The 12,130-nt window shown below is 42.9% G+C and overlaps 1 protein-coding gene across 1 annotated transcript in view; it reads left to right on the top strand.

Annotated features, from left to right (window-relative positions):
* The window catches only part of ELP3 (elongator acetyltransferase complex subunit 3), a 260,655-nt gene extending 250,915 nt beyond the window's left edge, over nucleotides 1-9,740 (top strand). The window contains exon 15 of the mRNA XM_073673871.1: nucleotides 9,189-9,740. Within this exon, the coding sequence (XP_073529972.1) occupies nucleotides 9,189-9,265 (77 nt within the window). The 3' untranslated portion in view covers nucleotides 9,266-9,740. The remainder of the gene's footprint in view (nucleotides 1-9,188) is intronic.
* The last annotated feature ends 2,390 nt before the right edge of the window (nucleotides 9,741-12,130 follow it).

Raw genomic sequence — 12,130 nt, 5'->3', positions numbered from 1 at the left:
CTGCACCAGCAGAATAGTGAGTGCAGCTCTGGAGTATAATACAGGATGTAACTCAGGATCAGTAATGTAATGTATGTACACAGTGACTGCACCAGAGGAATAGTGAGTGCAGCTCTGGAGTATAATACAGGATGTAACTCAGGATCAGTAATGTAATGTATGTACACAGTGACTGCACCAGCAGAATAGTGAGTGCAGCTCTGGAGTATAATACAGGATGTAACTCAGGATTAGTAATGTAATGTATGTACACAGTGACTGCACCAGCAGAATAGTGAGCACAGCTCTGGAGTATAATACAGGATGTAACTCAGGATTAGTAATGTAATGTATGTACACAGTGACTGCACCAGCAGAATAGTGAGCGCAGCTCTGGAGTATAATACAGGATGTAACTCAGGATCAGTACAAGATCAGTAATGTAATGTATGTACACAGTGACTGCACCAGCAGAATAGTGAGCACAGCTCTGGAGTATAATACAGGATGTAACTCAGGATTAGTAATGTAATGTATGTACACAGTGACTGCACCAGCAGAATAGTGAGCACAGCTCTGGAGTATAATACAGGATGTAACTCAGGATTAGTAATGTAATGTATGTACACAGTGACTGCACCAGCAGAATAGTGAGCACAGCTCTGGAGTATAATACAGGATGTAACTCAGGATTAGTAATGTAATGTATGTACACAGTGACTGCACCAGCAGAATAGTGAGTGCAGCTCTGGAGTATAATACAGGATGTAACTCAGGATCAGTAATGTAATGTATGTACACAGTGACTGCACCAGCAGAATAGTGAGTGCAGCTCTGGAGTATAATACAGGATATAACTCAGGATCAGTAATGTAATGTATGTACACAGTGACTGCACCAGCAGAATAGTGAGTGCAGCTCTGGAGTATAATACAGGATGTAACTCAGGATCAGTAATGTAATGTATGTACACAGTGACTGCACCAGCAGAATAGTGAGTGCAGCTCTGGAGTATAATAAAGGATGTAACTCAGGATCAGTACAGGATCAGTAATGTATGTACACAGTGACTGCACCAGCAGAATAGTGAGTGCAGCTCTGGGGTATAATACAGGATGCAACTCCGGATCAGTAATGTAATGTATGTACACAGTGACTGCACCAGCAGAATAGTGAGTGCAGCTCTGGGGTATAATACAGGATGTAACTCCGGATCAGTAATGTAATGTATGTACACAGTGACTGCACCAGAGGAATAGTGAGTGCAGCTCTGGAGTATAATACAGGATGTAACTCAGGATCAGTAATGTAATGTATGTACACAGTGACTGCACCAGCAGAATAGTGAGCACAGCTCTGGAGTATAATACAGGATGTAACTCAGGATCAGTAATGTAATGTATGTACACAGTGACTGCACCAGCAGAATAGTGAGTGCAGCTCTGGAGTATAATACAGGATGTAACTCCGGATCAGTAATGTAATGTATGTACACAGTGAGTGCAGCTCTGGGGTATAATACAGGATGTAACTCAGGATCAGTAATGTAATGTATGTACACAGTGACTGCACCAGCAGAATAGTGAGTGCAGCTCTGGAGTATAATACAGGATGTAACTCAGGATCAGTAATGTAATGTATGTACACAGTGACTGCACCAGCAGAATAGTGAGCGCAGCTCTGCAGTATAATACAGAATGTAACTCAGGATCAGTAAAGTAATGTATGTACACAGTGACTGCACCAGCAGAATAGTGAGCTCAGCTCTGCAGTATAATACAGGATGTAACTCAGGATCAGTAATGTAATGTATATAAACAGTGACTGCACCAGCAGAATAGTGAGTGCAGCTCTGGAGTATAATGCAGAATGTAACTCAGGATCAGTAATGTAATGTATGCACACAGTGACTGCACCAGCAGAATAGCGAGTGCAGCTCTGGGGTATAATACAGGATGTAACTCAGGATCAGTAATGTAATGTATGTACACAGTGACTGCACCAGCAGAATAGTGAGTGCAGCTCTGGAGTATAATACAGGATGTAACTCAGGATCAGTAATGTAATGTATGTACACAGTGACTGCACCAGCAGAATAGTGAGTGCAGCTCTGGAGTATAATACAGGATGTAACTCAGGATCAGTAATGTAATGTATGTACACAGTGACACCACCAGCAGAATAGTGAGTGCAGCTCTGGAGTATAATACAGGATGTAACTCAGGATCAGTAATGTAATGTATGTACACAGTGACTGCACCAGCAGAATAGTGAGTGCAGCTCTGGAGTATAATGCAGGATGGAACTCCGGATCAGTAATGTAATGTATGTGCACAGTGACGGCACCAGCAGAATAGTGAGCGCAGCTCTGCAGTATAATACAGGATGTAACTCAGGATCAGTACAGGATCAGTAATGTAATGTATGTACACAGTGACTGCACCAGCAGAATAGTGAGCGCAGCTCTGCAGTATAATACAGGATGTAACTCAGGATCAGTACAGGATCAGTAATGTAATGTATGTACACAGTGACTGCACCAGCAGAATAGTGAGCGCAGCTCTCCAGTATAATACAGGATGTAACTCAGGATCAGTAATGTAATGTATGTACACAGTGACTGCACCAGCAGAATAGTGAGCGCAGCTCTGCAGTATAATACAGGATGTAACTCAGGATCAGTAAAGTAATGTATATAAACAGTGACTGCACCAGCAGAATAGTGAGTGCAGCTCTGGAGTATAATGCAGAATGTAACTCAGGATCAGTAATGTAATGTATGTACACAGTGACTGCACCAGCAGAATAGCGAGTGCAGCTCTGGGGTATAATACAGGATGTAACTCAGGATCAGTAATGTAATGTATGTACACAGTGACTGCACCAGCAGAATAGTGAATGCAGCTCTGGAGTATAATACAGGATGTAACTCAGGATCAGTAATGTATGTACACAGTGACTGCACCAGCAGAATAGTGAGTGCAGCTCTGGAGTATAATACAGGATGTAACTCAGGATTAGTAATGTAATGTATTTACACAGTGACTGCACCAGCAGAATAGTGAGCGCAGCTCTGGAGTATAATACAGGATGTAACTCAGGATCAAGTAATGTATGTACACAGTGACTGCACCAGCAGAATAGTGAGCACAGCTCTGGAGTATAATACAGGATGTAACTCAGGATCAGTAATGTAATGTATGTACACAGTGACTGCACCAGCAGAATAGTGAGTTCAGCTCTGGAGTATAATACAGGATGTAACTCAGGATCAGTAATGTAATGTATGTACACAGTGACTGCACCAGCAGAATAGTGAGCACAGCTCTGGAGTATAATACAGGATGTAACTCAGGATCAGTAATGTAATGTATGCACACAGTGACTGCACCAGCAGAATAGTGAGTGCAGCTCTGGAGTATAATACAGGATGTAACTCAGGATCAGTAATGTATGTACACAGTGACTGCACCAGCAGAATAGTGAGTGCAGCTCTGGGGTATAATACAGGATGCAACTCAGGATCAGTAATGTAATGTATGTACACAGTGACTGCACCAGCAGAATAGTGAGTGCAGCTCTGGGGTATAATACAGGATGTAACTCAGGATCAGTAATGTAATGTATGTACACAGTGACTGCACCAGCAGAATAGTGAGCGCAGCTCTGCAGTATAATACAGAATGTAACTCAGGATCAGTAAAGTAATGTATGTACACAGTGACTGCACCAGCAGAATAGTGAGCTCAGCTCTGCAGTATAATACAGGATGTAACTCAGGATCAGTAATGTAATGTATATAAACAGTGACTGCACCAGCAGAATAGTGAGTGCAGCTCTGGAGTATAATGCAGAATGTAACTCAGGATCAGTAATGTAATGTATGCACACAGTGACTGCACCAGCAGAATAGCGAGTGCAGCTCTGGGGTATAATACAGGATGTAACTCAGGATCAGTAATGTAATGTATGTACACAGTGACTGCACCAGCAGAATAGTGAGTGCAGCTCTGGAGTATAATACAGGATGTAACTCAGGATCAGTAATGTAATGTATGTACACAGTGACTGCACCAGCAGAATAGTGAGCGCAGCTCTGCAGTATAATACAGGATGTAACTCAGGATCAGTAAAGTAATGTATATAAACAGTGACTGCACCAGCAGAATAGTGAGTGCAGCTCTGCAGTATAATACAGGATGTAACTCAGGATCAGTAATGTAATGTATGTACACAGTGACTGCACCAGCAGAATAGCGAGTGCAGCTCTGGGGTATAATACAAGATGTAACTCAGGATCAGTAATGTAATGTATGTACACAGTGACTGCACCAGCCGAATAGTGAGTGCAGCTCTGGAGTATAATACAGGATGTAACTCAGGATCAGTAATGTAATGTATGTACACAGTGACACCACCAGCAGAATAGTGAGTGCAGCTCTGGAGTATAATACAGGATGTAACTCAGGATCAGTAATGTAATGTATGTACACAGTGACTGCACCAGCAGAATAGTGAGTGCAGCTCTGGAGTATAATGCAGGATGGAACTCCGGATCAGTAATGTAATGTATTTGCACAGTGACGGCACCAGCAGAATAGTGAGTGCAGCTCTGGAGTATAACACAGGATGTAACTCAGGATCAGTAATGTAATGTATGTACACAGTGACTGCACCAGCAGAATAGTGAGTGCAGCTCTGGAGTATAATACAGGATGTAACTCAGGATCAGTACAGGATCAGTAATGTAATGTATGTATACAGTGACTGCACCAGCAGAATAGTGAGTGCAGCTCTGGAGTATAATACAGGATGTAACTCAGGATCAGTAATGTAATGTATGTACACAGTGACTGCACCAGCAGAATAGTGAGCGCAGCTCTGCAGTATAATACAGGATGTAACTCAGGATCAGTAATGTAATGTATGTACACAGTGACTGCACCAGCAGAATAGTGAGCGCAGCTCTGCAGTATAATACAGGATGTAACTCAGGATCAGTAAAGTAATGTATATAAACAGTGACTGCACCAGCAGAATAGTGAGTGCAGCTCTGGAGTATAATGCAGAATGTAACTCAGGATCAGTAATGTAATGTATGTACACAGTGACTGCACCAGCAGAATAGCGAGTGCAGCTCTGGGGTATAATACAGGATGTAACTCAGGATCAGTAATGTAATGTATGTACACAGTGACTGCACCAGCAGAATAGTGAATGCAGCTCTGGAGTATAATACAGGATGTAACTCAGGATCAGTAATGTAATGTATGTACACAGTGACTGCACCAGCAGAATAGTGAGTGCAGCTCTGGAGGATAATACAGGATGTAACTCAGGATCAGTAATGTAATGTATATACACAGTGACTGCACCAGCAGAATAGTGAGTGCAGCTCTGGAGTATAATACAGGATGTAACTCAGGATCAGAACAGGATCAGTAATGTAATGTATGTGCACAGTGACTGCACCAGCAGAATAGTGAGTGCAGCTCTGGAGTATAATACAAGATGTAACTCAGGATCAGTAATGTATGTATGTACACAGTGACTGCACCAGCAGAATAGTGAGTGCAGCTCTGGAGTATAATACAGGATGTAACTCAGGATCAGTAATGTAATGCATGTACACAGTGACGGCACCAGCAGAATAGTGAGTGCAGCTCTGGAGTATAATACAGGATGTAACTCAGGATCAGTACAGGATCAGTAATGTAATGTATGTACACAGCGACTGCACCAGCAGAATAGTGAGTGCAGCTCTGGAGTATAATACAGGATGTAACTCAGGATCAGTAATGTATGTATGTACACAGTGACTGCACCAGCAGAATAGTGAGTGCAGCTCTGGAGTATAACACAGGATGTAACTCAGGATCAGTAATGTAATGTATGTACACAGTGACGGCACCAGCAGAATACTGAGTGCAGCTCTGGAGTATAATACAGGATGTAACTCAGGATCAGTACAGGATCAGTAATGTAATGTATGTACACAGCGACTGCACCAGCAGAATAGTGAGTGCAGCTCTGGAGTATAATACAGGATGTAACTCAGGATCAGTAATGTATGTATGTACACAGTGACTGCACCAGCAGAATAGTGAGTGCAGCTCTGGAGTATAATACAGGATGTAACTCAGGATCAGTAATGTAATTTATGTACACAGTGACTGCACCAGCAGAATAGTGAGTTCAGCTCTGGAGTATAATACAGGATGTAACTCAGGATCAGTAATGTAATGTATGTATACAGTGACTGCACCAGCAGAATAGTGAGTGCAGCTCTGGAGTATAATACAGGATGTAACTCAGGATCAGTAATGTAATGTATATACACAGTGACTGCACCAGCAGAATAGTGAGTGCAGCTCTGGAGTATAATACAGGATGTAACTCAGGATCAGAACAGGATCAGTAATGTAATGTATGTGCACAGTGACTGCACCAGCAGAATAGTGAGTGCAGCTCTGGAGTATAATACAAGATGTAACTCAGGATCAGGAATGTATGTATGTACACAGTGACTGCACCAGCAGAATAGTGAGTGCAGCTCTGGAGTATAATACAGGATGTAACTCAGGATCAGTAATGTAATGCATGTACACAGTGACGGCACCAGCAGAATAGTGAGTGCAGCTCTGGAGTATAATACAGGATGTAACTCAGGATCAGTACAGGATCAGTAATGTAATGTATGTACACAGCGACTGCACCAGCAGAATAGTGAGTGCAGCTCTGGAGTATAATACAGGATGTAACTCAGGATCAGTAATGTATGTATGTACACAGTGACTGCACCAGCAGAATAGTGAGTGCAGCTCTGGAGTATAACACAGGATGTAACTCAGGATCAGTAATGTAATGTATGTACACAGTGACGGCACCAGCAGAATACTGAGTGCAGCTCTGGAGTATAATACAGGATGTAACTCAGGATCAGTACAGGATCAGTAATGTAATGTATGTACACAGCGACTGCACCAGCAGAATAGTGAGTGCAGCTCTGGAGTATAATACAGGATGTAACTCAGGATCAGTAATGTATGTATGTACACAGTGACTGCACCAGCAGAATAGTGAGTGCAGCTCTGGAGTATAATACAGGATGTAACTCAGGATCAGTAATGTAATTTATGTACACAGTGACTGCACCAGCAGAATAGTGAGTTCAGCTCTGGAGTATAATACAGGATGTAACTCAGGATCAGTAATGTAATGTATGTACACAGTGACTGCACCAGCAGAATAGTGAGCACAGCTCTGGAGTATAATACAGGATGTAACTCAGGATCAGTAATGTAATGTATGTACACAGTGACTGCACCAGCAGAATAGTGAGTGCAGCTCTGGAGTATAATACAGGATGTAACTCAGGATCAGTACAGGATCAGTAATGTATGTACACAGTGACTGCACCAGCAGAATAGTGAGCGCAGCTCTGGAGTATACTACAGGATGTAGCTCAGGATCAGTAATGTAATGTATGTACACAGTGAATGCACCAGCAGAATAGCGAGTGCAGCTCTGGGGTATAATACAGGATGTAACTCAGGATCAGTAATGTAATGTATGTACACAGCGACTGCACCAGCAGAATAGTGAGTGCAGCTCTGGAGTATAATACAGGATGGAACTCAGGATCAGTAATGTAATGTATGTACACAGTGACTGCACCAGCAGAATAGTGAGTGCAGCTCTGGAGTATAATACAGGATGTAACTCCGGATCAGTAATGTATGTATGTATGTACACAGTGATGGCACCAGCAGAATAGTGAGTGCAGCTCTGGAGTATAATACCGGATGTAACTCAGGATCAGTAATGTAATGTATGTACACAGTGACTGCACCAGCAGAATAGTGAGTGCAGCTCTGGAGTATAATACAGGAGGTAACTCAGGATCAGCAATGTAATGTATGTACACAGTGACTGCACCAGCAGAATAGTGAATGCAGCTCTGGAGTATAATACAGGATGTAACTCAGGATCAGTAATGTTATGTATGTACACAGTGACTGCACCAGCAGAATAGTGAGTGCAGCTCTGGAGTATAATACAGGATGTAACTCAGGATCAGTAATGTAATGTATGTACACAGTGACTGCACCAGCAGAATAGTGAGTGCAGCTCTGGAGTATAATACAGGATGTAACTCAGGATCAGTAATGTATGCACACAGTGACTACACCAGCAAAATAGTGAGTGCAGCTCTGGAGTGTAATACAGGATGTAACTCAGGATCAGAACAGGATCAGTAATGTAATGTATGTGCACAGTGACTGCACCAGCAGAATAGTGAGTGCAGCTCTGGAGTATAATACAGGATGTAACTCAGGATCAGAACAGGATCAGTAATGTAATGTATGTGCACAGTGACTGCACCAGCAGAATAGTGAGTGCAGCTCTGGAGTATACTACAGGATGTAGCTCAGGATCAGTAATGTAATGTATGTACACAGTGACTGCACCAGCAGAATAGTGAGCGCAGCTCTGGAGTATACTACAGGATGTAGCTCAGGATCAGTAATGTAATGTATATACACAGTGACTGCACCAGCAGAATAGTGAGTGCAGCTCTGGAGTATAATACAGGAGGTAACTCAGTATCAGTAATGTAATGTATGTACACAGTGACTGCACCAGCAGAATAGTGAGCGCAGCTCTGGAGTATACTACAGGATGTAGCTCAGGATCAGTAATGTAATGTATGTACACAGTGACTGCACCAGCAGAATAGTGAGCGCAGCTCTGGAGTATACTACAGGATGTAGCTCAGGATCAGTAATGTAATGTATATACACAGTGACTGCACCAGCAGAATAGTGAGTGCAGCTCTGGAGTATAATACAGGATGTAACTCAGGATCAGTAATGTAATGTATGTACACAGTGACTGCACCAGCAGAATAGTGAGTGCAGCTCTGGAGTATAATACTGGATGTAACTCAGGATCAGTAATGTAATGTATGTACACAGTGACTGCACCAGCAGAATAGTGAGTGCAGCTCTGGAGTATAATACAGGATGTAACTCAGGATCAGTAATGTATGTACACAGTGACTGCACCACTTACTGAGATTGAATTTACATATGAATTGTACATTTGTGGCTTATACAAGTTGTGAGTCTAAATCTCTGCATTGGATATTTGATGTAATACTCATTGACAGTTTTGAAGTTGCTGACTTCTCATTTGTTCTTGTCTAGGTGTTGGTACCAGAAACTACTACAGAAAAATTGGATATGAACTAGAGGGACCGTACATGGTGAAGAAACTTGACTGAACAATGGCGGTCAATGGTCTTTAAGATGGAAGAACAAAAAAAGCAACCTCTACGAAAACAATTATGGAAGTCGGAGCAAAGGAAAATGAACATAATTTGGTCATCGCCAGCTTCACAAAATGCTGCATTTTCATTGTGGATGAACAGCCGGAGCTTCGCTCCTTTTGCTAATGTTTTTGAGTGTAGACACATGGAGTTAGTGCTCAGCTTTGTCGTGGCCTTTCTTTCTTGTTTTATGATCTGAGCTGTTTCTGTTTTTTATTAAATAGCCAAATGTTATGTTATTTATGGCAAAATAAAGGCACAGCGCTTTCCGATAAAAGGTGACGGCTTCCGGTGACCATCTCTGAGAAGGAAGTAGAGATCGCTAGATTTAACCAGAAGAAACCCAACCCTGACCTCCCACACTTGTGCCTGCAGTGATTTGGCCTTTTGTTCAGTTCCAGCAAGTCAGAAATAAACGTTCTTGCTTATAGGTCCCGCAAATAATAATTGATAATGCTGGGCATGCACTTAAAGGGGATGTCTCATCTTTAATGGTTAAAATTGTAACTTTCTTGTAAAATCAGGCAATTTTGCAATTTACCTCTTTTCAAAAATCCTCAAAGAACAGAGGGATTTATTGCTCATTGTCTAGGTTACCGTCCACTCCTTCAGACTATAAAAGGTGGCCCATCTGCAATGCAATGAGCACAGATCTTACAAGATCTTTTTTTTAAACTTGTAGTTTCTGCTCCGAAGCTTGTCAGATGCCGATACTGCAAAGAGAGAGTGCACAGTCCTGGTCATCGGCGAAGCCGTCTCGCTTGGACCCGTTTGCTAACGGCTTATTACATTTAAGAACAAAGGATCTCTGATAAGTTAACATCCAATCATTCTTTACAATGATATATCAATAATGTTTCTGGTGATCTCCAGACTCGTACTTGACATGTGTGACCACGTTAAAGTGCGAGTCAACTTCACAGGTGGACAAGGCCAAAAAAAAACAACCCTCAAACTTAATCCAAGGTAGCATATTTTAGACTCTATTTTATAATTGATGTCTCCATTGGAAACACAAATTCCATTTTTCAGAAGTTCAGATGGAACCTCTGATGGAGTTACAAAAGTGCTGCCGAAACGTGATGTGAACATACCATAAAGCTACTGGATACCTCGGGTGGCAGCTTATCTTCTCGGCAAACAAAAGGCTTGTGTCACGGGTGTGTCAGAAGTGACAGTCGCCCTGCTGTTTGTTGCACGAGATCTCTACGTTTCTCATTACAGACATCTTCTTAGAGGCTGTCTCTAGGACCCAGCGGCTACCTCCCTCTGGCTAATTGACTCCATGGCCTGGGTGTATAAATACCTGCTGTGTTCTAGAGGGAGGTGCCGGCGATATTCATTACTGCTGGTGAAGGCTTTAGCAAGAGCAGTACTTTGTCCTCTCTGGAGCTCGAGGCCGCGTGCGTATTTGTCTGGAGTCGTCTAAAGCTAATAGTGTTTAGTGGAGATTGACTAGTGCTCATCTCCTCCCTTCCCTAGCCTGAGCCAAAAGACAGGGCGAGGTACGCATGCGGCGATTGGTGAAGAGCCAATACAGGGACGTTGGGGGAGACAGGGTGACGCTAGATCAACTTACTCTTCTACCCGAAGCAAGACGATGTATAGCAAGACAGAAGGTGAAGAACGCTCTGCCACTAGGGAAGGCTACAAGGAGGCATCCCTGAAACTCGCCCTGTGCCACTTCCTAGTGTCCCTAGATGGGTTCTTTCACCACGTGCGGCGATCACGTTCCTATCCCTGTCTTATCCTAAGTACCACCCTGATTAGTGAGTGTGAGAGAGCAGGACTAGCGTTCCTTCTAACGTGAAGACACAAAGGTCAAACGGACAGGGATAAAAGAAAATCGCAATCCTACAAAAACACTCTCAAACAATCGAGTGGGAAATGGGAAAGGAGATGGTGAGGCAAACCAAATAGGAACCAACTACACGCAGATATCTCCTGGAATAACTCCAAACGCCTGTTCCTTTCTCAGCTCCCTCATCCAGCTCCACACCAGGTAGTTGGAAGCTATCACTGGCAACAACTGAAGCTTAGAAGAGAGTAGTTAAACCAGAGGGAAGTGCTGAACTCTGAACAGCTAAGACAACTCAGGACGGAGAGCTTCAGGAGACAAACAGGACTGATTATAACCCTTGGCAAGAACAGAGCAAGGAAACCCTGATCTGCTAATAAAAAGGTGAGGCAATTCTAACCAGCGCAGATGTACGTGTAACCAGACGCCGTGATCTGCTGGCCCCGCTCTGTCGCGACATCCCCGTGACGAGAACCTGACAAAACTGACTTTGCTCCAATGTGCGTATGGACCCTAACTTGAGGAATTGCCTTTAGGGATTGAAATATGGAAGAAAATTACGCCTCCAGAAGTTCGAGAGTGTGTGAAAGCATCTCTTCCCCACTGTGAAAAGTCTTCCACATGGTAACCTCTGAATTAATCTCCCTGGCTTTTATAGCCAAATTTCCTGGGGACTCCATGTAGAGATACCCCTGTGTCCTGTCGACATGAGCGGCTTTCTTCTTCGTTGCTAGTATGTTTTTCTCGGACATTCTGAATCACTTTTCCTTGCCGTACAATTATGAAGAACGTGTCTGGGCAGTTCTGTCCTCTCTACAAGAATGGATAAACCAATTAATTTCCCACCCATTCAGCGAGCCCTGCTGTTCAAGAACCATTGTTGTGCTTTCCAGAGAACTGACCGTTTACGTGACCACGGACCTTGATTTTGATTTACGAAGGACTGTTCCAGAATACGGAGCTACGATTATATAGCGTACGATGAAAAGCAAATATATGTATTGGCAGAGCAGTCACTGAAT

Source organism: Phyllobates terribilis, unplaced genomic scaffold, assembly GCF_046119375.1.
Source record: "Phyllobates terribilis strain yellow unplaced genomic scaffold, ASM4611937v1 Scaffold_3__8_contigs__length_932513732, whole genome shotgun sequence".
Lineage (NCBI taxonomy): Eukaryota > Metazoa > Chordata > Amphibia > Anura > Dendrobatidae > Phyllobates > Phyllobates terribilis.
The sequence above is the reverse complement of the archived record's forward strand: the minus strand, read 5'-3'. Positions and strand labels throughout refer to the sequence as shown.